General features: G+C 43.6%; 1 protein-coding gene and 1 long non-coding RNA gene across 4 annotated transcripts; one reads left to right on the top strand and one right to left on the bottom strand.

The window, feature by feature from the left end:
* Window positions 1-379: 379 nt before the first annotated feature.
* LOC106572169 (choline/ethanolaminephosphotransferase 1) lies at window positions 380-26,754 on the bottom strand. 3 transcript variants are annotated; one of them, XM_014146084.2, is made up of 10 exons: window positions 26,488-26,754; window positions 25,337-25,870; window positions 13,796-13,943; window positions 13,193-13,334; window positions 10,019-10,057; window positions 9,637-9,721; window positions 9,020-9,151; window positions 8,373-8,531; window positions 7,850-7,975; window positions 380-3,448 (listed from the first exon to the last, which is right to left on the bottom strand). In XM_014146084.2, the coding sequence occupies exons 2-10, from the start codon at window positions 25,754-25,756 to the stop codon at window positions 3,272-3,274; spliced, it is 1,428 nt and encodes a 475-aa protein (XP_014001559.1). In that variant the 5' UTR covers window positions 25,757-25,870; window positions 26,488-26,754; the 3' UTR covers window positions 380-3,271. The 3 variants fall into 3 exon arrangements, with proteins under 3 accessions (XP_014001559.1, XP_014001560.1, XP_014001561.1); XM_014146085.2 differs by lacking the exon at window positions 10,019-10,057; XM_014146086.2 differs by lacking the exons at window positions 25,337-25,870; window positions 26,488-26,754 and adding an exon at window positions 17,564-18,078.
* LOC106572172 (uncharacterized) lies at window positions 17,199-23,827 on the top strand. The gene is made up of 3 exons (XR_001321067.2): window positions 17,199-17,336; window positions 20,646-20,714; window positions 23,704-23,827. It is a non-coding gene; the product is annotated as an uncharacterized lncRNA (long non-coding RNA).

Genomic DNA, 26,754 nt, shown 5'->3' with positions numbered 1-26,754 from the left:
ACATTATGACAAAAAATACTCGATAACAATTATCCCTAAGAGTTAAAATATTGGGGCAGTTTCCCAGATCCAGATTAAGCGTAGCATCTCAGTGCTTTTTAGTCCAGGATTTGGCTTAATCTGTGTCAGGGAAACCGCCCCATTATGGCACTTATACATATGTTAAAACACAAGCTGAATATCACAAAGCTACACATCAAACCCCAAGTCTGTTTCCAATTTTGCAGAGTCTGCCAAAAGGTCAAAGGACCGCATAGGATCATTAGTCACTTTGTCCATCTTCATCACACTAATACATTTGTACTGGAGAACAATATTGCAGAATACTAAAGAAAAAGGTCATGTTAGACACAAAAGGCTGCTAGCAATAGACTAGATCCCCTGTTATAAATATAGCAATCTTTATTTTACATAAGCTTGTTTATTCAAAAATTAATGATTTTCTTTAACAGAAAAGTAACAATTTTGACCAAACAACAAATTAAAAACCATTGAACACTAAAAAGCATTTTTTTTTACACACCGACCAATGATGCACCCTTTGCAAGTCATCTTAAATCTCTGCATTGCACAGAAAAGAAACAATCCAAAGGAAAATGAGTTACGCTTGAGGCAGTGTTTCAATTGGTTGAACACTATCAGTTACATATATCCATGTGGCTATTGACTGACCATTACAGTGGGTTGTAATGCCAATCCCATGCATCGGATACAAACATTGACAAGCTCTTCTCTTGTTATGAAGAGACATTAAAACGGTAGACATTTTAATACTCTGTGCATCACTGTTTGATATTAGCTAAATTGGTAGGGTAGACATTCCTTAATTTTTGCTTAAAAAAAAAAAAAAACATTCCTTATGTTTGACCATGGACGGTACTGCGTCCCTACGGATATAGTTAAATACTTGGTTAATGATAAGACCCCATACAAAATGGGTGGATTGAACTGTTCCACACAGAGAGTTAACTGATGGGCTATTGTTTAACAGACCAAAGTACACTAACTATGAACAGAGAGAGATGCAGCTGCCATGACACCAGTGTTGCTGTGGGGGAGTTGGAGTGGAAGAGTAGGGGTAACATCAGGGAGTGGAAGAGAACATCTAAACATACCCTTCATTGTATTCATCAGTTACTAATGAAGCATTCATAGCACAACACTTAGGTCTAACACTAGCCTTTTCAGGCAGTCATTTTGAAACCTTCCCATCTAATGCAAATACTTAGCATTTAAGGCAACTGCTGCATACCGACTATTGCATTTTTCACATACATCACCACTTGGAGGAACCGATTGTAACACTGGTGCCAGCCTGACCCGACTCCTATTTCATCAATGCTACAGTATAACTAAAGCTCAACTAAAAAGCAACACAGTTGAATGAATCTTATATATATATATATATATAAAAAATTAAAGAGAAAAAACAGATGAATATTGTAAAAGGAGTGTGAGGAGGTTGGAGTAACACCTATCACTAAAACATTCCAAACATATTTTTTTGTCATCCATGGTGACAAAAATGACTTGCGGTGGACAGAACACATACTCATAACTGTTGCTTGAATATCATAAATGATGAGCTAGATTCCTAACAGTTAAGAGTCTGAACGCATGTAACAGATAACGAGAAGTGCTCCATTGACTTGCATCACATATGGCACAAGTTAACTGGAAGCATACAGCAGGAACTGTGTTCCATCTCTCAGAAACAGTAGTATAATGCAGGTCCATTTGTACTGCAATCACATGGGACAAAATGAAGTATGCAGCCATATCATGTAATTATGATGAGACAATGGTCCCCTTGTTTGGGGCTTATTGAACATAATACAATTCATAGATCATGCATGACCCTCAAACCCAAGCCTGGACCTTGTAGCCACTGCCTTTTTTCCATTGTTCCCCTCTAATCAGGGACTGATTTAAACCTGGAACACCAGATGTGTGCAATTCATTATCAGGTAGAACAGAAAACCAGCAGGCTCTAGACCTCATAGGGTAAGAGTTGAAAACCCCTGATGTAGGCTATTCAGGACAAGGATGGCATAGGATCAATAACAGAAATGCAAGGCAGTCTTCGTTCATGACCATGTGTTCTTCCACTGAATGCAATCCGCAATCTATGATGACAGCTTTTCAGATGGTTCATACAGAATGCAGAAATATTATGAAGAAATACTCTGCGCTACACCTTAAAACAGAGAACTAGCATTTTTCTCTGGAGTGGAATACAGGTGGGAATTGTACATAGATGTGCTGAACAAGTACCAATACTGAAAGAACAGACAGGCATTTAAGTCATTCATATTGCTCAGACAGAAACACGTGAATACACTGTACGCGTTTTTCTCATAGCTAAGTATATCATTTGGTTAGGTATAACCTGCTCCTTCCTATGGATAACATTTTATTTTTAGTGCATTTGGATAGTGGTAGCATGGTTATAGTAAGCAACATTAACCCCTATCCATAACCTTTGGTTAGATAACTTCTAAATCTCAAATAGTTTGTTACCAAATAACCAAATTCTTCTTTAATGACAAACTAAACCTCAACAGAAAACGTATCTCTCATTCTCCTCTTCGGCTAGGAACCTTTTACACCACACATCTGCAAAAACGGATCACTATTGCACACCAGACAAATAAATGATCTTCATTAAAAAAAATCTAATATTTTCCCCACCCTCAATGTATTCATAATTTAATTGGCTAATACTGCGTTCATAACCAATTGGGAAGGTAGTAATTATCAGTTGAAAAGTCACAAATATGAGTTGGGTGTATTCACGTTTTGAACTGGGAAATATTATCAAACATGGAGGTCATTAGAAGGCTTGTGATTGTTTCGCTATTTTTTGCCCATAAAAAGTATATCCAGAGCTCGTTTCACTTTCTAAATCTAAAGGAAGATTAACAGAATCAATCTTGTATTAACAATTTGTATTTTGTTCTTACCATAAACAACAACTGCTGAAAATACCGCCAAGCTTGCTGTCTTGTTTGTTGACAAATGATGTCAGAGAGTTGCAAGTGGGAAACTGAGAACAGGGATGATAGTTTCCCACTAGTAATTACCAGTTGGAGGGGTGTTCAAGTGGATTTTTCCCAGTTGTATGCTGGTATTTACGAAATGACGAGATGTTGTGAACGCAGCATTATACATTCGTAGAAAGACTGCCTCCAATTCGTCTCATCCAATGGGAACCCTGTGGAGACAAGGGGGAGGCGGTTGAGGTAATTCCACCAGCTCCAGCCGGACGGTGTCACCACCTGTCAGTAGTGTCTCCAGACCAGTTACACCAGACGTCTTTGCCTGACCGGGAGGCAGAGGCGGACCGCAGGTTGGGGGGTTTGATCTTGAACACGAAGATGTGCAGGTGAGAGGCGATCTGGTTGCAGACGCTAACGCAGTAGCGCACTAGATCAAAGATGGACAGGAACTGGAGATAAAACAAGACAGGATGGATGTCAAATAAAGTACATTTAAAGGCTCTTTATTTACAGAATTGGTTGCGTTATTTGTTGTATGTCAATCATCTTTTGCCCCTGAAAAGAATTGCATGAATATACGCTAGGCAATCTACATTGCACTGCAAAATACACAACAGTGATGGACTCTGGTATACTACTTTACCACTCAACTAAGGGGTTTTGACATCTTACTTTGGCTAGAATCAGTCTGTGAAGTCAAATGTTTATCTGCAATATGACAATTTCCTTATCACGGTCATAAAATTCCACATGAAATTCTATTGTGTGGTATGACCGATAGGGGGCAATGAAGTTCTCTCGCAGTCCTACAGTAGGCTTAGGCTTCTGGAATCTGCTTTGAACCTGCCAGGCAACAGTGGGATTGCGAGGCGTCCCTGATTGTCTATGCAATTTAAAATGTGGGTTAAAAGGGAAATAAAAGCATTATCAGAGTTTTTCAGGGGCGAAGGACACCGGTGTCCTAGCTAGCTAGCTACCGGTGTCACTCCCGCCTCCCCTGCTATGTACCGGAGTCTTCCTAGCTACTGAACAAAAATATAAACGCACCATGTAAAGTATTGGTCCCATGTTTCATGAGCTGAAATAAAAGATCCCAGAAATGTTCCATACACACAAAAAGCTTTCTCTTGTTCATCTCTGTTAGTGAGCATTTCTCCTTTGCCAAGATAATCCATCCACCTGACAGGTGTGGCATATCAAGAAGCTGATTAAACAGCATGATCATTACACAGGTGCACCTTGTGTTGGGGACAGAAAGTCACTAAAATGTGCAGTTTTGTCACAACACAATGCCACAGATGTCTCTAGTTGATGGAGCGTGCAATTGAAATACTGACTACAGGAATGTCCATCAAAGTTGTTTCCAGAGAAGTGAAAGTCTAAAGAAATTAGCCCTGGAACATTTAATAGTGCTATAGAACAAGACAAAACAAAAATAAGTTTGGAGATTTGCATAACATATTTGAATAATCGAATATTATACTAAGCTAAGATATGGAATTGTTTTATGATGTTCATACCATGGATCATTTGGCCATTTGATTTTGAATTTTAGGGCCCCTGTAGGTATTCCCCCCAAGCATGTTTTATATTATTTGATCAAATATTTAATTTGGCCTTTACTACTATAGCCCATAGAAACACATTGAATAAAACATTCATAAATGGTGAAACAGAGTCAAAATAAATAATAAGGAATAAGGTTGATGTGTCTGTACCTATATCTACACTAAACAAAAATATGAACACAACATGCAACAATTTAAATGATTTTGCTGAGTTAAAGTTCATATAAGAAAATCAGTCAATTGACAGAAATTCATTAGGCCCTAATCTATGGATTTCACATGACTGGGAATACAGATTTGTATCTTTAGATACCTTTAAAAAAAAAAAAAAAGTAGGGGCGTGGATCAGAAAACCTATCTGGTGTGACAACTATTTGCCTCATGCAGTGCGACATCTCCTTCGCATAGAGTTGATCAGGCTGTTGACATGGCCTGCCTCTTCAATGGCTGTGCGAAGTCGCTGGATATTGGCGGGAACTGGAACGCGCTGTCGTACACATCGATCCAGAGCATCCCAAACACGCTCAATGGGTGAAATGTCTGGTGAGTATGCAGGCTATGGAAGAACTGGGAAATGTTCAGCTTCCAGGAATTGTGTACAGATCTTTGCGACATGTGGCTATGACAACCATTTATCGTGTTGAAACATGAGGTGATGGCGTCGGATGAATGGCATGACAATCGGTATCTCTGTGCATTCAAATTTCCATCGATAAAAGGCAATTGTGTTTGTTCTCCATAGCTTATGTTTGCCCATACCATAACCCCACCATTGGGCACTCTGTTCACAACTTTGACATCAGCAAACCACTCGCACACACAACGCCATACACGATGTCTGCCATCTGCCCGGTAAAGTTGAAACCAGAATTAATCCGTGAAGAGCACACTTCTTCAAGATGCCAGTGGCCATCGAAGTCCGTTATGACGCCAAACTGCAGTCAGGTCAAGACCCTGGTGAGGACGACGAGCACACAGATGAGCTCCTCAGACGGTTTCTGACAGTTTGTGCAGAAATTCTTCGGTTGTGCAAACCCATAGTTTCATCGGCTGTCAGGGTGGCTGGTCTCAGACCCACAGGTGAAAAAGCCGGATGTGGAGGTCCTGGGCTTATGGTAGAGAAATTAACATTCAATTCTCTGGCAACAGCTCTGGTGGACAATCCTGCAGTCAGACTGTCAATTACACTTGTCTCTCAAAACTTGAGACATCTGTGACATTGTGTTGTGTGAAAAAAAAAGTTATGCTTACTAACAGGGATGTAAAGAAATTTGTGCACAAAACCTGAGAAAAAAGCATTTTGTGCGTATGGAAAGTTTCTGGGATCTTTTATTTTAGCTCATGAAACATAGGACCAACACTTTACATGTTGCGAGTCATCTTTCCATAGAGTGGTCATACTAGTTAGTAAGACAAATATTAGTAAGACAAATATTTGTGGGAAAAAAGTTAATTGTCCCGTCTTAAGAATCTCTGAGCTCTAAAAACAGCAACATTTTGTCTCAGCCTCATGGCAAAATGTGTAAAATAGCTAGCTACCTATCCCACCCACTGTGTACTGGAGTCCTAGCTTGCTAACTAGCTAGCACCCAGTGTATTAAACGCCTGCCTTACAACTGCCCTTGTTAACAGAACTGTGGGAAAACAGTACCCGACCGTTGTCCTAGCAAGCTAGCTACCGTTGTCACCCCTCCCTCTTCTTCTGTCGGTTGACCTCCAACGTTATGGTGCATTACCGCCACCTACTGTACAGGAGCACCACTGCATCCCGCCTGTGTACCGGCTTAAAAATTGACCAATGAAAGTATGAAGAGGGGCTCCTGCAGATGCAGGAATGCGCTGAATTGTGGGCCACAATTGCACCCGTCCTCCAGGCAGGTGGAATTTTGTCTCGAATTCACTTTGACTCTAGTGTTCTTTCCATCTGTTATGTACATTAGCGACTCACAACACAAAATAAACCTAGCCAAGTTATCACTGTTCTTCTCCATTATGTGTTTCTTACCTCAATTCCAAACCGACCGCTCCCTCTACACACACACACACACACACACACACACACACACACACACACACACACACACACACACACACACACACACACACACACACACACACACACACACACACACACACACACACACACACACACACACACACACACACACACACACGGGTGCTGCGAACCCAAGCTCCCATTAGGCCTATAGAAATTAGGGCCTATAAAAACGTACCCAACTGATGGGCTACACAAACACTGTAGACAAGCTACATTCCTTGCTAAATCATGACAGCCTCATCACAAATAAAAAACGGACTGGTTGATTAAAGTAGGGAAACGTGTTCCAACTATGAGCTACAGTTTAGGAATAATATATTTGTCTCGTTTATTTTCTGTTTTTTTTGCGAACTGCTATAGTGTCACATTTAGAAAATGGAGTAAATGGTGAACAGTGATATTGACGAGAACGACGCAACATTTTCAGTAGCGCGAGTCGCGGCTCAAATGGCGCTTGCAGTCTTTCATTTAGGCAATTACCTCACAACTCAAGTAGGCCATTGACTATGACTGCATATCAACTGCAGCAATTTCTGTATTTAGTGTTTTTTATACCCTAACTGTTAACAACGATGACGTGCGGAGTACTTCATATCCGTGGCAAATAACTTGAAAGATGCATATCCCCCCTTAATAACGTTACAGCATTGATGCGTTAGGTAGGCCTATTTGTTACATTTTTCCCTTGATGATCGGGACCTGTTAGTGCTAAGTTTTGTGATAACTGCGCTGTGATTTAAATTCTGTGGAGAAAATAGTTTTTTGGTTCGTTTTTTTTTTCTTAACCTCAACAATAAAATGTTGTTTAAAAACATTCACACCCCTACTTGGAACGTACAGTACCAGTCAAAAGTTTGGACACGCCTACTCATTCAAGGGTTTTTCTTTATTTTGACTATTTTCTACATTGTAGAATAATAGTGAAGACATCAAAACTATGAAATTACACATATGGAATCGTGTAGTAACCAAAAAAAGTTAAACAAATCTAAATATATTTTATATATTTGAGATTCTTCAAAGCAGCCACCCTTTGCCTTGATGACAGCTTTGCACACTGTTGGCATTCTCTCAACCAGCTTCACGAGGTAGTCTTCACTATTATTCTACAATGTATAAAATAGTAAAAAAAAAAAAAAAAAATTGAATGAGTAGGTGTCCAAACTTTTGACTGGTACTATACGTGCACATGGATAAAGCTATTAAGGGCTATGGTGACTTACCAGTGCCACCCAGAGGACCAAGTACTCGTCTATGAAGCTGTTAAAATACTGGTCCAAGAAGAGCAGCCCTGGCCCCAGGTAAGCCAAGTCATGGAGATACATCTCACTTTTCGTCATATGAGCTACCTGTAAAACAAACAAAAAACGAGAGAGATGCGGCAACGTATAATAGAGTAAAGACCAAATAACTATATTGAGTCCAATTAAAAACATTGGACTAGAGCTGAAATTCAATGCAAGGTACGTTATAGAGCAGCGCACTATAACAGACTTAAAAGTAATTTACCCTTGAGCCCGACAGCTATACCAAAATAAGTGGCGGGTGTGGATATTGGAATGTAGACTGGCTTTTTCAGCATTTCATGTTTCACAGTCATGTTCAGTAGGCACAGAATGGAAGAAATCTATGCGAAACAGAGGTACTATCTGAACTTGTCCAATCAAAAAACGCTTGTGTTCCGTTACACAACACTTCGCTACAGTGTGCCCTAACGGACACGATCCAGGTCACCTGGTTCCTCACCACTAGCTTGTTGGTGATCTTGGCCGACACAAACCCAAAGGCCAGGACATAGAGACAGGGGTGCTTCTCAAACAGCTGGGACGCAGACTTCTTGTAGATCATGACGGCCAGAACGATGACTGACCCTATGTGGAAAAACGGCGACAGGACACTCGTTCCCTGAGGAAGAAGAAGGGACATGGCTGTCACAATCACTGTACTTAGCTTAAAATTCCACTATCCTTATCCGTCTCTAAAGTGATAAATAAACCGCAAGGTAAAGTTCTGACTAGTAGCTTGGCTGATATCAATGAAAAGGGCATGATAGGCATCCATGTCACTATTTTATGGAGGCCTAGAAATGAAGCATGCCAAGTGCTGTGGTATTTAAGCATTAGAAAAGACTGGCTACTTCACCCAAAACATTTTCTGTTGACGTTTTTAAATTAAGCTTGATACACTCTGTATCATAGCTATATATAGTAATTGTAATATGGATCATATTACTACCAAAGTTTAAATAACCAATGCAACGAGCCGCAGTAAATCGTACGGTTTGCGACAAATTCCCATACACTGTATACTTCCACACACCAAGTCATCTTTTAAAATCAGCCATACAATTCAATTGGATCCTCGTTAGCCAGGACGGATCACGTCATGCTTACCGCAATGGTGGATCCGTTCTTTCCTACTCCTCCCGTGAATATGACCCGGAAGTAGTTGGTGCAGGAGAAAATGGCTCCCGCCACAGTGAGGATGGCTGGAATTATCTTAATCTGGATGTTCACCACAGGGATCTGTGTGTTTGGGGGATTAGTAATAGCATAGCCCCGTTTCAATATTTTAGAAACGCATCCATCTTTCCTACCTTCCTTAAAGTAAACACAGATCTGAATTGGTTGGATTGGTGGAAGTAATAGGGCGGCAACTGAGCTTTCACCTATCCAATACCTTATAGATCTGTGCTTACCTCCAGGAAACAAGGAAAGGATGCATTCAGCAAAATCGCCAACAAGGACGCGAGTCTTAACACGTCAACCAACATGCCATAACTTCCCTACGTTACTTTCATAAGTCTTGACATTCTTGAGGCTATAAATGTTTAATTGCATGTATAACAGTGCATTACACTAGATTCAATACAAGGACAAAAAAAGGATAAAAAAATGCATCAAACTACAACTACAATGCATGTAACAATTAGCATTAAGGTAATTTCTTTCATTTCCAAGCAGTAGGAACAGGCCATAATTTGCTGAATCAAATGGGTTAAATGCATTACCAAGAACTGCCAAAAAGCTGGTCCTCCGATGGCAGCCAGCAAATACATGATTATAATGAAGAATTGCACTTCAGTCACATCAATGCTGCACAGGCAGAGAGACAGAGGAATTATATGCAAACGGTTAAGTGATTTCACATTTCACACAGTATTATCAAAATCAACATGCACATAGCACCCCCTAGCAGGTCCTGCACAAACGCCATCCATTCCTCTGGGTTGTGGGTTAGTTGTGAGTGTATGTGGGGATGTAGAGAACATTTCCATCGAAAGGCTGAGAAGAACCTGATAATGTAGATTTTTTTCTGGCCCGACAACCTATTTAACTCGTACAAGGGCTTACATCATTTCAAATTATATTGATAAATCAAATCAACCATACTCCCAGGACATTCGTCCCTTGTCCTTGTTGTGGCTGTTCCTGAAAGCCAAAAAGATAAGCCAATGTTGATACACTATTGGTCAAAGGTTTTAGAACACCTACTCATTCAAGGGATTTTCTTAATTTTTTACTATTTTCTACATTGTAGAATAATAGTGAAGACATCAAAACTATGAAATAACACATATGGAATCATGTAGTAACCCCAAAAAATATATTTCATATTTGAGATTCTTTAAAGTAGCCATCCTTTGCCTTGATGACATCTTTGCACACTCATGGAATTCTCTCAACCAGCTTCATGAGGTAGTCACCTGGAATGCATTTCAATTAACAGGTGTACCTTGTTAAAAGTTCATTTGTGGAATTTCTTTCCTTCTTAATGCATTTGAGCCAATCAGTTGTTCTGACAAGGTAGGGGTGGTATACAGAAGTTAGCCCTATTTGGTAAAAGACCAAGTCCATATTATAACAAGAATAGCTCAAATAAGCAAAGAGAAACGACAGTCCATCATTACTTTAAGACATGAAGGTCAGTCTATCGAGAAAACGTCAATAACTTTGAAAGTTTCTTCAAGTCCAGTCGCAAAAACCATCAAGCGCTATGATGAAACAGGCTCTCATGAGGACTGCCACAGGAAAGGAAGACCCTGAGTTACCTCTGCTGCAGATGATACAGTGAGGGAAAAAAGTATTTGATCCCCTGCTGATTTTGTACGTTTGCCCACTAACAAAGAAATGATCAGTCTATAATTTTAATGGTAGGTTTATTTGAACAGTGAGAGACAGAATAACAACAAACAAATCCAGAAAAAAAACACGTCAAAAATGTTATAAATTGATTTGCATTTTAATGAGGGAAATAAGTATTTGACCCCCTCTCAATCAGAAAGATTTCTGGCTCCCAGGTGTATTTTATACAGGTAACGAGCTAAGATTAGGAGCACACTCTTAAAGGGAGTGCTCCTAATCTCAGTTTGTTACCTGTATAAAAGACACCTGTCCACAGAAGCAATCAATCAGATTCCAAACTCTCCACCATGGCCAAGACCAAAGAGCTCTCCAAGGATGTCAGGGACAAGATTGTAGACCTACACAAGGCTGGAATGGGCTACAAGACCATCGCCAAGCAGCTTGGTGAGAACACAAAAGAACTGTCAACCTCCCTCGGCCTGGGGCTCCATGCAAGATCTCACCTCGTGGAGTTCCAATGATCATGAGAACGGTGAGGAATCAGCCCAGAACTACACGGGAGGATCTTGTCAATGATCTCAAGGCAGCTGGGACCATAGTCACCAAGAAAACAATTGGTAACACACTACGCTGTGAAGGACTGAAATCCTGCAGCTCCCACAAGGTCCCCCTATTCAAGAAAGCACATATACATGCTCGTCTCAAGTTTGCCAATGAACATCTGAATGATTCAGAGGACAACTGGTGAAAGTGTTGTGGTCAGATGAGACCAAAATGGAGTTCTTAGGCATCAACTCAACTCGCCGTGTTTGGAGGAGGAGGAATGCTGCCTATGACCCCAAGAACACCATGCCCACCGTCAAACATGGAGGTGGAAACATTATGCTTTGGGGGTGTTTTTGTGCCAAGGGGACAGGACAACTTCACCGCATCAAAGGGACGATGGACGGGGCCATGTACCGTCAAATCTTGGGTGAGAACCTCCTTCCCTCAGCCAGGGCATTGAAAATGGGTCGTGGATGGGTATTCCAGCATGACAATGAACCAAAACAGACAGCCAAGGCAACAAAGGAGTGGCTCTAGAAGAAGCACATTAAGGTCCTGGAGTGGCCTAGCCAGTCTCCAGACCTTAATCCCATAGAAAATCTGTGGAGGGAGCTGAAGGTTCGAGTTGCCAAATGTCAGCCTCGAAACCTTAATGACTTGGAGAAGATCTGCAAAGAGGAGTGGGACAAAATCCCTCCTGAGATGTGTGCAAACCTGGTGGCCAACTACAAGAAATGTCTGACCTCTGTGATTGCCAATAAGGGTTTTGCCACCAAGTACTAAGTCATGTTTTGCAGAGGGGTCAAATACTTATTTCCCTCATTAAAATGCAAATCATTTTATAAAATTTTTGACATGTGGTTTTCTGGATTTTTTTGTTGTTATTAAGTCTCTCTGTTCAAATAAACCTACCATTAAAATTATAGACTGGTCATTGCTTTGTCAGTGGGCAAACGTACAAAATCAGCAGGGGATCAAATACTTTTTTCCCCTCACTGTACGTTCATTAGAGTTACCAGTCTCCCAAATAAATGCTTCACAGAGTTCAAGCAACAAACATCAACTGTTCAGAGGAGACTGCATGAATCAGGCCTTCATGGTTGAATTGCTGCAAAGAAACCACTACTAAAGGACACCAGAATAAGAAGAGACTTGCTTGGGCCAAGAAACACAAGCAATGGACATTAGACCGGTGGAAATCTGTCCTTTGGTCTGATGAGTCCAAATGTTAGATTTCTGGTTCCAACCGGCGTGTCTATGTGAGATGCAGAGCAGGTGAACGGATGGATGATCTTCGCATGTGTGGTTCCCACCGTGAAGCATGGAGGAGTGATGGTGTGCGGGTGCTTTACTGGTGACACTGTGTGATTTATTTATAATTCAAGGCACACATAACCAGCATTCTGCAGCGACATGCCCTCCCATCTGGTTCGCGCTTAGTGGGACTATCATTTGTTTTTCAACAGGACAATGACCTCCAGGCTGTGTAAGGGCTATTTGACCAAGAAGGAGAGTGATGGAGTGCTGCATCAGATGACCTGGCCTCCACAATCACCCGACCTCAAACCAATTGAGATGGTTTGGGATGAGTTGAGCCACAGAGTGAAGGAAAAGCAGCCAACAAGTGCTCAGCATATGTGGGAAGTCCTTCAAGACTGTTGGAAAAGCATTCCAGGTGAAGCAGGTTGAGAGAATACCAAGAGTGTGCAAAGCTGTCATCAAGGCAAAGGGTGCCTACTTTGAAGAATCTAAAATATATTTGGATTACTACATGATTCCATATGTGTTATTTCATAGTTTTGATGTCTTCACTATTATTCTACAATGTAGAAAATAGTAAAAAAAAAAAAAAATCCTTGAATGAGTAGGTGTGTCCAAACTCTTGACTAGACTGTAGTTTAAAGGAAACCTCAGACGGGGTGCCCACCCACTCACATGCCAAAGCGCAGGGTTCCTGACACGTAGGTCTGCCAGTGAGCACAGTAGAACATGAACATGCCGGCGAAGCAGCAGAAGAACATCCAGTCGGGGTTAGTTCCAAGTTGGACGGCGATACAGGTGCCCAAGACCACAAACACTAAGAAAGGGGAGAGAAAGTAGTCAGAGAGAGAATGAATGAATGAATGAATGAATGAATGAATAGAGAGAGAGAGAGAGAGAGAGAGAGAGAGAAAGAGAGCAAGGGTGGGTGATAGAAAGTAAGAGTCAAAGAGGCAGGTATATTCTGATTCCTCACTTTGTCTTAATTGTGTGTGGAAATGAAAAAAATATTAGTACCAGTGACATCAATGCATGCAGAGAGGGAGAGAGAGGGCGACAGAGTGATAGAGAGAAAGTTCAATTACACAACATGATGTTTCTCAGTCTTAAATCATTATGTTGTTTACATCTGTAAGTGTGTTGTGTACATTTATGGGTATATTGTGTCTGTCTTTAAGTGCATATTTGTTGTGTCCGTCTTCCATGTAATTTGTAGTCTGTGAGTGTGTTGTTTATGGTAGTTTGAGACGGTATACACACGATCCAGCACACACACACCTGTTGAAAGGGAGTCACAGCCATGGTCAAAGAGCTCTCCCAGTGGGGTGCTGCTATTGGTGCGCCGTGCCTGTTTCCCATCGATGGCGTCCAGTGATTGGTAGATGAAGAGGCCCACTGCACAAGACAGGTACACCCACAGCGGTGCCTGAAAGGTAAAGGGAACAAACATTCAACATTTACAATAGATGGTCTACTGTGCTCTTCGACTTCCACAGAAAAGTATGGGTTTCGGCCTTTATGAACACAATTTCTATGTTTGAGTTATAGGATGTTATGTCCAACCCATAGGTCAAATTGGCTTTTCATTTTTAGGAGAAAGACAGGTCAGTTCAAGTTACTTTTTTAAAAAGGACATTCTACTCTAAAATGAATTAAAATAAAATTATACTGACATCTAAAATATAATTTCCCCCTCAAGAAATAAGTCCTATGGGGCTCCGCTCCACTCATAGAACTGGAGTTACAACCGAAATGTACTCCCTGCTGAGCCTAACACTTCCCACTTAATGAAAAGGTTGGGCTCAGCCATGGCTGCGACTAAGTCCCGCAGTACTGTAACACACTGTCACAATATACTGCGTCCTCAGTCCAATCCGCCCTACTCAGTCTAAAGGCATTGCCAATGACTATTGGGCAGATAAAACAGAATACGAGCCATACTAATCTGTACAAGCAGATAGATGATACTTCAATATTAAACAATTGGTCTAATAGTACTGTAATACCAGTTACAGAAACTATATCCCTCATCCTTCTGCCTAAACACAGTCATAGACTTGTGGGCAGGTTAGAATACATGACTCTACTGTACTACACCTTCAGCCAGGAGTCATGCTATGTAGTCATTCTAACAGGAAAAAGCAGACCTGATGGAACCCCGTCCATTGGTCCTCTCCCTTTAGTTCTAGTCCTCCCATCAGCAATGCTGAGTGCAGGCTGAACCAAGTTAGAAGACATACTCGCTGATTCCTCAGTATAACCCGCCACACTCAATCCATTAGCCAAAGCCAATGATTCATGGGCAGATAACAGAATATGGGCCATACTAACCTGGCTCAGCAGATAGATGATACCTCAAGATGATACCTCAATATTCTATAAACATTTTGTGACCGGTCTAATAGTTATGTACTACCAGTTACAGAACTATTTCCTTCATCACCCTGCCCTAATCAAATTGTATTTGTCACATACACATGGTTAGCAGATGTTAATGCAAAACACAGTGATACACTGGTGGGCAGTCAAAATACATGTTCTCTACTGTACTAACAATATCAGACAGGAGTCATATCACACGTCTCTCTCTTGGAAAAAGAGTGGACCTAATGGGAACCAAGCCCAACACCTCTTTCCCTTTAACTCAAGTTCTCCCATCAGCCACGCTGAGTACAGAACGAGCTAGAGAGTTAGAAGACATGTCTAAAAGATAGAACCGGATAAAAGGAGACTGACGACCACAACGCCGCTGCACAAATATCCTCTACCACTGTTCCTCTGAAAAGGGCCGTAGACGCCGCTACCCCACGAGTAGAGGGGCTCTTACACCCAGAGGCAGTGGCCTCCCTGCCACCTCATCATCAATGCCTTCACAAAGCCAGTGAGACAGCCGCTGCTTATATAGTGGTCTACCAAGTGTACTAGCACCGTGATACACAAACAGCTGACCTAATCATCACCGTGAGCTTCAAGTAGCACGCCAAAGCGCACACTGGGCACAGGCGATGAAGCCTCTCCGCATGGGGAGGGGGGAGAAGGCCCACAGCTCAATGGCCTGTGACCTATATGAGCTCTTAATAACCGTCGGCATAAATGCCAGGTTAGGACGTAACACCGCCCTGCTCAGATCGCCATTAATGGCCAGGCAGTCAGGTCTCGTCGAAAGAGCACACAAATCACTGACACACTTAGCCGTAGTCAAAGTGAGCAACATTGCCGTCTTCAGAGATAACATCTTGAGGGGTATTGATTCAATGGTTTGAACGGCGTCTTGCAGAGCGCCTCGAGTACCAAAGCCAAATCCCACCGAGGAAGCGTGGCTCTAGGCATCTGCCTAAGCCGACTGACTTGCCTAGTTAAATAAAGGTTCATTTAAAATGTAATTTAAGCCACCGCGTTCCCAATAGGAACCGTTTCATCAGAGGGTGGCTGAAGACTGTCTCTGCCAAACCCCTCATGACAAGCTGAGATCGCTGCCGCAAACACCTTGATGGTGGCAGGTGAGCACTGCTTATCAAACATGAACTGTAGGAATGAGAGCACACTCTCAACCTGACAGCACACGGGGTCCACATTCTCTGTGGCACACCATTGTGAAAACATATTCCATCTGCTGGCATACATCCTGGATGTGGAACTGGCACGTGAGCCTTGTATGGTTCTGATTACTGAATCAGATAACCCATGGCGCTCTAACCTGTCCCTTTCAGGAGCCAGACCATCAATGGTTGGCCGATTAAAAGGCAATTGCCTTATCATGCCTCCCGCCTGAGACATTGCGTCCTCTCGATGTGGAACAGGCCAGGGTGGCGCAACCAGCATCTGAGTCATCTCCGCGAACCATGGAGACCCTGGGCGATCGGGGGCTATCAATATGGTTGACAGACCTCCTGTTCTCACGCGGGCTAACAGTGGGATAATGCAGGACAGCGGTGGAAATGCGTACAGGAGACATCCGGCCACGACTGGTATGCAAAAGTGTCTATCCCTAGTGGCAGTTCGTCCTGGGCTAGTAGAGAGAACCATAGGGTACACTGTGCGTTCATACGTGACTGCGAACTGGTCTACCGCGGCTCTCCCGAACCGTTCCCATATTTGGAGAACAATGTCGGGGTGCAGATGCCACTCGTCGTCTCGGGGACCCCCTCAAGACATGAGGTCTGCTCCGACGTTCTGATAGCCTGGAATGTGTGCTGCTGTCAACGAGCGAAGGTGCTCGTGAGCCCACAGCCACAATTCCTCTGCTAGCCGGTGGAGTGCAGGAGACCTGACTCCTCCTTGGTGATTTATGTAGGCTACTGTGGTTCGAATGTTTTTCCAGACCAACACGTCGCAACCCCGTAGGGTAGACACGAAGTGGGTCAGAACCAGTAGAAATGTCTCCAACTCCAGGAGGTTGATGTGGTGTCCCGAGGGAGGCCACACACCTCCGATCGCTTGAGCCTGACATGTCCCTCCCCATCCAGTCAGACAAGCGTAAACACTGGAATATAGGAGGACACTACCTATTGGGACCCCTTGCGTCTGAATGCACGGGTCTCTCCAATAGTTCAAGTCCGCTCTGAGTGAGAGGGGAACCACCAACAACCGTTTACGATGCCGCACTGTGTCTAGTCATAGTTGGGTGAACCATCGCTGTGTTCTGCGCATGTGCAGCGGAACTACAGAGTGGGCAGACAACATGAGACCCAAGAGTGTCATGACGGAATGCGCCGTCACCGTGTGATTCGGATTAAACCTTCGTAGGGCTAGCAACAGGGCAGCGCGTCGAGGATCCGAAATTCAAGCCTTCATAGTCAGTGTCTAGCTGCAGTCCCAGGTAGACAATCCGATGACTGGGCCAGGGTGCGCCCTTTTCCCTATTCACAGCGAACCCCAGAAGCGTGAGATGAATCACTGTGTGTTGTGTGTGTGATTGCCAGCTCTGCTGACGGAGCGAGAACCAGTAGGTCGTCTACGTAGGCCAAGACCCTTATCCCTTGACGACGCAATGGTTCCATTGCCGCCTCCACGCATTTGGAAAAGGTGCGAGGTGCCAGTGTTTACCCGAATGGTATTCTCGCATACTCGTACTCCACCCCTTGGAAGGCAAAATGCAGACTTTCTGTGACGTGGATGAACCGGCACATGGAAGAACGCGTCCTTTAGGTCTATGCTTATACAAAAGTCTTTGTTGTGGACACATTCCAGCAGACGTTTTATCGTAAGCATTCAAAAGGGCCGTTTGGCTAAGTCCTCGTTGAGAATGCGTAGATCCAATAATGGCCTCATACCCCTCGTCTTTTTTGGCACTAGTTAGTAGGGCGAATATAGCCTGCTGTTCCGTTGCTCTTGGGGCAATACTGTGACCGCCTCCTTCGACAAAAGTTCCGTAATCTCTTCCACAAGAGCCGCTACTTTCTCTGGCGATTTCATCACAGTTTCCACCACGGTCGAAAACGGGGGAGGAGTCCGGTAACCCTTCTCCAGCGTCCGGCTAAACCAGTGGGAGAGGGTGCAACTTCGCTGCCACTCCCAATAATACTCTGAGAGCGGGAGAGCGAAGTTGTGGTGCATTCAGTGGGAAGGACCTGTATTCTTCTATGGCCCATGCCGCCGCTGTCCTCTGACATAGAAGTGGTGGCACAGCCCAGGGTGGGGCCCCCTCGAAAGGGGGAGGAAATATTAACGCGTTCTGTGAGAAAACGGGGGCGACGACACGGTTATACTCGTAACCTTGAGGTTCCAGCCCTCCGTGAACGCAGCACGGGTCTGAACTGCACTGAGGCTATTGACTGAGTTAGTGCGCCGTCTCCCAACAGCGATTGCGTCATTGACCCAACATGGGGTTGTGTACGGAGGCTGTTCTTTAAACCCTGAGCCATATTGCTCCTAGGAGTCTGGGGTCTCGGGTTTTTATGAGGTATAGCACGGCGGCTCATCAAGAGCGTCCGCGTTGCTGCCCTCTTATTATTGCCATTCACAGCGTTCTCATGTGTGTGCTCAGCTACGCACCCATGGTGGGCTGTACTACACTCAGAGTGGAGAGAGAGAGAAAGAACCTGAACGGTCTCTGGTTTGTTATGGAAAATAGTTTCTCGTGGAATCCAGTCTTTATTCAACAAACAACTTGTTGGCTCCCCCATCTCTTTGTAGGGGAGCGGGGGGAATAGTAGGTGCTGTTGCACAGGGCATTGCACTCTTCCCTCTCCTCTCCCTCTCGTCCTGTCATGGTTGCTTCTGGCTGCCCTTAGTGTGCCCCGCACACACAGCCGACACCTGGGTGAGATGAAGTACAGCGCCGGAAATTCGACGCCTCTTCTATCTCCTCTCATGACAGCTCAGTCTTGCCCGTGGTGAGACGAGATAGAGAGGCTGCCAGGATATTGTTGGCAATATTGTTCACTGCTGCTACAGCCTGGACACCTAATGCAAAGGACTTCTCTACCAGCTGAGCTGTGAGCCTGTCCTTTGTCGTAGGTAGAGTGGGCTTTTTGGGTGACTGCCAGGAGCTCAAACCAGGACGAGGTACGAGTGTAAGATTTTGAATGGGGTGTAAGCTTTTACAAGCACTCTCACCCTCAAAGGTGACCCCCCATGAACCTTCCACATATTTTCCGAGCAAGGGCATGGCTGATGCCAGTGGCACCGCCACCCTTCTTGGCCGAGAGTAGGGGCCACCCTCCATCATGTCCACTTCCGGGTTGGAGGACAGCATGATCTCAAGCCGACTTGCAGCCCGCTCAACGAGCCCTGGAAAATCAGAGCTCAAAGAGGCGGTTGCATAGGAGGGGGCTGCTGAAAATTCAGAGCCCGTCTCATCCTTGCCCAAGGATGAGAAAAACCCAGCACTCTCCCTAGAGAGTTAAAAAAAATAAAAAATGTTAAATCAAAAATCGGTCAGTGGACTGTTCCGGAGAAACATCCACACACTTCCCAATATCCTCTTCTTCTCTAGAGGCGGCATCATCATATGATACCTCAGAACCTGAGGCTAGCACAGACATGGCATCCTCGAGGGATATCCTCCCTAAAGAACGGCCATCACTGTTTCCTCTCCTTTAAAGATAGGAGGGCGCAGCTTGGGCATTCCGGGGGTCTGTGAGGCCGCCCCTAGCGTGCTGTGATCCTAGACACACGAAACATAAGTCGTGTGAGTCCACAGTCGCCATGGTGGAGCAGCGACACTGAGCTCTTAAGAGCTTTTGAGTTAGGTGGAAAACCTGGAGTGCTCATTCTAGAGGGACGACGTCGAGACTTGGATATCGACGGCGGGTTCATCCTGAGACTTATCTTCCCTTCTCGGCTTCTTCAGTCTAGTCCAAGTCACTGAAAATAATGGGAGGCTGACTGCGGGGGAAGCATCCCCTTACATAGGGACACCTGTACTCCCATTGGCTGCAGGTGTCTGCATAGTTCTCTCTCAGGCTATTCGCGGCCTAGGCAGTGGGGTAAACCACTAGGAGCAGAGCTCCACGATATAGAACATAAATTACAAATAATGTTTTTTACTGCAAATTGACCGCAAGAGGCCAAAACACTGAGGTAAATCTTCAGTGAAAATGGGATATATTTGACTAAGCGCAATGTTGTGAATGAATTCCACGATCCGGACATTAGCGAGTGCTCGGTTCGGACTCGATACTGTGTGCACCCGTACGCACGCTGAAATCTAAGCCCACCGTGATGTATAGTACCTCCCACCGGGCGAAATGCTGTGAAAAGTGTGTCCCGGTCTGTTTGAGGTGGGGGGGGTTTCTCCAATGTATGCTTTGGCCACAAATACAAGTATAGGATGAGTTGACAACATTATCTGGGTAGGAGTTAACAGAATATGACATTTTCCCTGGACAGTTACTTTAATGTTGGCCTACCCGTTGCACCTGACTCGTGTTACATTTAGCCCCGGTCTACCCTATGCATCAAAACGACATTGGCAAGCACAGACGCTGTTAAAACTGTAATTCTGAAAAGCTGCAGTTCACAAATGTTGGGGATTTGAGAAAGAAAAGTGTAGTAACACTAGAAAGCTCTCAGGTCCTACAGTGGCCATCAAAACTGCTATCAGAAGGTGTGTTCTCTTATGACTGCATTAACAATGTTGTGCAATAACTGGGCATGCATGTTTCTCTCCCTATGCGCTGTGCAGCACTCACTGTTTGAAAGCACCGGAGAGAAACTTCTCGAAAAGAATGTGACAAGCTGGCCAATTGAATAGGTAAACTATTCTAATATGGGGTTGTCTGATTTTGCTGTTGCTTATTTGTGTTGTTGGCTGAGGAAAATTAGAATGACAACAATTTGAAAGCCACCAGGCTTTCATTTGACCCGGCCCAATTTAACCCCTGGCAACAACAGATCCATTCAAAATATATTTCAACTGATTGGGTTGAAAGTAACCGAAACCTTCCCAAGTGTCAGCATACAGTATTGACAAAAGTGCACTTAATATCAGACTAAGAGGGCCAGTTTGTTTGAACAGCTGCCCCTTAACTACGTGGGAGGAGGAATACATGGAGGGATCTAGTAACCGTTGTGCAAGCTTCCCTGATAAACTGTAGCTGATAATATTTGAATGCAACATACGGTAGACTAAGAAATGTAACACTATGGAGTGGAGGTTGGGTCAATTGCAGATTAAACAATATCCTCAAGTGATCTTGTCTGAAAATGAGATAACTTAACAACCTTGCCTATATTACAGTCAAGCCTCCAGCTCCAAAGCTTTAGGCGATCAAAACAAACCCATGAACTTGATTTCTCCACTGATCCTGTGTGGCTCAGTCAGTAGAGAAAGTGTTTTGGGTTCGATTCCCAAGGGGGCCACCCATATGAAAAATGTCCACTCATGACTAAGTCGCTTTGGATGAGTGTCTGATAAATGGCATACAGTGCCTTCTGAAAGTATTCAGACCACTTGACTTTCTCCACATTGTTACAGCTCTATTCTAAAAAATAAAATCCTCCGCAATCTACACACACAATACCCATAATGACAAAGCAAAAACAGGTTTTTAGAAATGTTGCACATTTATAAAAAATAAAAAACATACCTTATTTACGTAAGTATTCAGACCCTTTGCTATGAAACTCAAAATTGAGCTCAGGTGCATCCTGTTTCCATTGATCATCCTTGAGATGTTTCTACAACTTGGAGTCCACCTGTGGTAAATTCAATTTATTGGACATGATTTGGAAAGGCACACACCTGTCTATATAAATGGTCCCACAGTTGACAGTGTATGTCAGAACTTAAACCAAGCCATGAAATCGAAGGAATTGTCCGTAGAGCGCCGAAACAGGATTGTGTTGAGGCACAGATCTGGGGAAGGGTACAAAAACATTTCTGCAGTATTGAAGGTCCCCAAGAACACAGTGGCCTCCATCCTTCTTAAATGGAAGTTTGGAACCACCAAGACTCATACTAGAGCTGGCCGCCCAGCCAAACTGAGAAATCGGGGGAGAAGGGCCTTGGTCAGGAAAGTGGTCAAGAACCCGATGGTCACTCTGACAGAGCCCTAGAGTTCCTCTGTGGAGAATCTTCCAGAAGGACAACCATCTCTGCAGCACTCAACCAATCATGCCTTTATGGTAGAGTGGCTAGACGGAAGCCACTCCTCAGTAAAAAGCACATGGCAGCCCGCTTGGTGTTTGCCATACAGTACCATGAGAAACAGTATTCTCTGGTCTGATGAAACCAAGATTCAACTCTTCGGCCTGAATGCGAAGCGTCACGTCGGACCTGGCACTATCCCTACGGCGAAGCATGATGCTGCCACCACCATGCTGAGGGGATGTTTTTCAGCGGCAGGGATTGGGAGACTAGTCAGGATCGAAGAAAAGATGAACGGAGCAAAGTACAGAGAGATCTTTGTTGAAAACCTGCTCCAGAGCAGAACTGGGAGGAAGGTTCAACGACCCTAAGCACACAGCCAAGACAACGCAGGAGTGGCTTTGGGACAAGTGTCTGAATGTCCTTGAGTGGTCCAGCCAGAGCCTGGACTTGAACCCGATCTAACATCTCTGGAAAGACCTGAAAATAGCTGTGCAGCAATGTTCCCCATCCAACCTAAGAACTTGAGAGGATCTGCAGAGAATGGGAGAAACTCCCAAAATACAGGTGCCAAGCTTGTAGCATCATACCCGAGAAGACTCGAGGCTGTAATCGCTGCCAAAGGTGCTTCAACAAATTACTGAGTAAAGGGTCTGAATACTTATGTAAAATGTGATATTTCAGTTTATTATAAATTAGCAAAAATGTATTTTAACCCGTTTTTGCTTTGTCATTATGGGGTATTGTGTGTAGATTGAATCCATTTTAGAATAAGGCTGTAACGTAACAATGTGGAAAAGGTCAAGGGGTCTGAATAATTTCTGAATGTACTGTATGTATATGACTCAGACTTAAGAGGACTCAAATACTAAAGACCATGCAACTGTGTAGCTAAAAATACATAACCCACATCCGATTCTAATCGATTCACAATTAAGCCAGCTTGAGTAAGCTAGTCTGAGGGAGACCGTTCTAAATGCCTATTCCTACCCTCTACGGTTCGGGAGGCGGGAGAAGGGGCCTGAGGCTAGATGTGTAACCTGAAAGGACGGGGACACGGGGTGCCTGTCCCCAAGAGGCTCTTGGGGACAGGCACCCCGTGTCCCCATCCCTACGCACCTAAGCAAAACAAGCACACATGACATGGAGCATTGCGCAAGCCTGACCCCAGTGACCAAGAGAAAGGAAAAGCAAAACGTGTCATGTTAAATATTGATAAACTAACAATAATTGGTCAACCTTTTTCCATTCACAAAGTCATAGCCTAGTCATATCTACTTTGTTAAAATTGACAGCCTTAAAATGCCCTTGATCGTTTTTATTCTACAATGTTGCTTAAATCATTTTTAAGCACAACACTTTTGTGGTGACACACACTTCCTGCTGTATCACATCTTCTAAGCAAAAGCATTAAGGCAAGCTAACTGGTTTCGCATTGACAGGCAACATTCCTAAACAGAAAGGAAAACGCAGCACGCTGCTAGTTCCAATATGTCCAAATTGTGTTTTTTTGTGGGGTTTTTTATCCTAATTGAATATTGTATGTATGTTACTGTAAATATTGATCACATTCCTTGTGTATGATCATATATTTTGATACATTGAACGTTAATATTTTGAACTTATGTTATACATTTTTTACCTCCTGTTTCAGGAAGATATGTCACGGAGTACTGCCCCTATATATAGGACCTTCCACCACCACCTGGGATATGGATGCCTGATGAAGACTTTAGGGCCAAAATGTTGTCATAAATAAATATCACCTGGGAGCATGAGCAGCAGTGTTCGGCGCTTTCCTTTCTGTTTTCCATGAGTTTGCCTACAACTCCAGCACCTACGGAAAGTACCTGAATGTGTGCATGTTCTTCAGCTTTGTACATTCATAAAACACACATCCTTTCATGAACCGGTTGATAATCTACAATCACTCGTAGTTGAAATGTCAATCTTCAGACATTCATGAGGCCAACACAACAACATGTTACGTAGGGGCAATTCCACAGTAACAGAGTGATGCTGAAACTCAGATTTTTCACTTGAAAATGTCAAACAAAAACCAATGATTGGCAAGCTAAACAAACCATAACTCTATGCACAATGACTAATTTTAACAATTTCCACAGAAATTTTACAAAAACACATTTTGTTGAAGAACAGTGCAAATGCTAAGTTTGGTAACAGAAAGACAGTTTGCTGTTGGTGCCATCATTCTGTTACCAACACTTGCCTCTGCACTGTTCGAGTACATGTGTTTGAGTGAAAAATCATAGTCTTAGCATCACTCTTCAACAGGTCAGATTCCAAAAACATGTCACCAGTACCAACTCACACACTTGACATTAGACTGGCACATGGAAGGTCACAGGTCCAAGACTGCATAGCGGCCAAAACACCTACACCTGTTCTGTGTCTGAAAACATTAGCTGGTGTCAAATCCTTGCATTCTGGTTTCCTCAATTCCTCTCAAAGCGCATTTAGAGGTGAGGATCCAAATCCTGTCGACCTCCTCCAATGAGCTTTGAGAGGAATTGCGGAAACTAGGATGGAGGGAGGGAAGATTTGACAGCAGGTAACGTTTTCAGACAGCCAAGGAAGTGGCATTCAAATTCAGTGAGTTGGTCCTGTGTAGCTCAGTTGGAGCATGGCACTGGCAACGCCAGGGTTGTGGGTTCAATTCCCACGGGGGGGCAGTACAAAAAAAAAGTATGAAAATGTACGCACTCACTACTGTAAGTCGATCTGGATAAGAGCATCTGCTAAATTACTCAATTGTAAATGTAAAAAGTCACTCTGTGGCATTCTGGTATTTTACCATAACACCATGTTCATCAAATACTGTTACTGTAAAATGGTTTAGAATAGTTTGATTCTCAGAGACAACAAGGACAGTAGGTATAGTGTAGCATTCTTATCTACAACAAACTGCACCCAACACTGACAAAACAGAGACAGACATTTTGATAAACCTTGCTTGGAAAGGGTAGGCTATATATGACAATTACCCAATCAATACTTTTCAATCAAGAAATTCTGAAAGAAATACTTAAGGCCTCATCTTCTCTCTATGTCCTGTCTGTAGTGTATATTATTACAGCCATTACAACATAAACATTGACCTAATAATCCATGGTCATTACTTAGTAGGAATACCTGCTGATTAATTCATTTAAATATGCATACTCAGTGGGAGGGAGGGCCATATGAGTGACAGTGTGTGAAAGGGATCCAACATCAAATTCTTTCCAGGGCCTAGAATTCCCAGTGATGCCCCTGCATGGACCTACCTGTTCAGTGGCAGTGGGGCAGTAGTACACCAGCACCAATGTGGTGAGAATGTTGATGGCCAGGCCCACAATAGTGATGAGGTTGGGGGCGATCCATGCCGGCACACATGCCACTAGCCACTCCCAGTAGTGCTGCATGAAGGGCTCCAGAAGTGAGCGGCCTGCACTGCTGTATCTGTGCTCCTCTAACTTCTTCAGCTGGTGGCGCGACAGCGGCGCAGCCGGCAGTTGGATCAGCTTACTCAGGACACAGGAACTCCCCCCACCACTGCAGGCTGACGTTGGGCCTGCAGTGGTAGTAGGCCTGTATGAAGGGTCCACACTCTGGTCCTGAGGGGTCCATGTCGTTGTCCCCCCTGCCCCCTGGCCTGCCTTCGCCGCCCGGGTCCGTGGTGCTCTCTGACCGGTGCTGCTACTCATAGGGGAAGTCGAAACCGCACTTCACGTGGCGCCTGCTCTGCCTACGACTGCCTCCTCCCCGGTCCAATCCAGGGAATCCACAGTGGGGCCACAACCGTTTTACTGGGTTGAAGCCTAATGAGGAGAAAGAAAGATTTATCTTTTATTTGACTGTAATGTTAAGCATAATTTGACTGTGGCAGCATACTGAGCACAAGCTGCAGCGGGAGGGCTGGTAAAACAGGAACTCGACCATACATGCTTATCATATCTTTCCTGATAAATTCTGCTAATACTGCAAACAGCAGTCAGTGAGACAAAAATAAATAAATAAATAAATAAATAAATGCAAGACTTGAATAGTTAAAGCATTGAATTACAAGGGTATATACCCTGGGTAGACATTTGTATGCTTACCTATAGTGAATAATTACCAAATCATGTCTACGAAAAATACATTTAAAAAAACAATGTTGAATAATTAGTTAGGAGGTTCATGTAATGTTGCCCTACAGTACTTGTTAGGTAACGTCGTTAGCTAGCTACCAGCAAAATCAACTGGCTAGCTAGCTAACGTTACCTTGCTAGGCTAGCTATGTATCAATATCAGCTGTAGCTAACTAAAGGTAACTGTCACAACATATTTTATCATATTACCATATGTATAAAATGTAAAATAGGTTGTCAACACAATAATGTCATGATTATGAAGAGCTTAGTTGACATGCAGTTGTCCTTCGGAAATCTCTTACCTAGCTTGATTCCGTTATACGGAAGCGGTGGCCTCTATCGTTGTCTGGCTAACAGCTAGTGCTTACTACACTACGGCAACCTCGGCCTCTTCTGTCAGCTTATATGTAGCTAACAAGCAAACAAGTGCAGCGACAGCAGTCGAGTTCCCAACGAGTTAGAGCTGTTTTTGGGACGACTACAATCAGCTGATGCAGGTGAATATCGCGAAACTCAACCGCGGCTTTGAGAAAGAGCGGAAAGATTTTTGACAGGCAGGTGTAGGGATT

The sequence above is a fragment of the Salmo salar genome, chromosome ssa15, assembly GCF_905237065.1.
Source record: "Salmo salar chromosome ssa15, Ssal_v3.1, whole genome shotgun sequence".
Lineage (NCBI taxonomy): Eukaryota > Metazoa > Chordata > Actinopteri > Salmoniformes > Salmonidae > Salmo > Salmo salar.
This window is presented reverse-complemented; position numbering and strand designations above follow the sequence as displayed.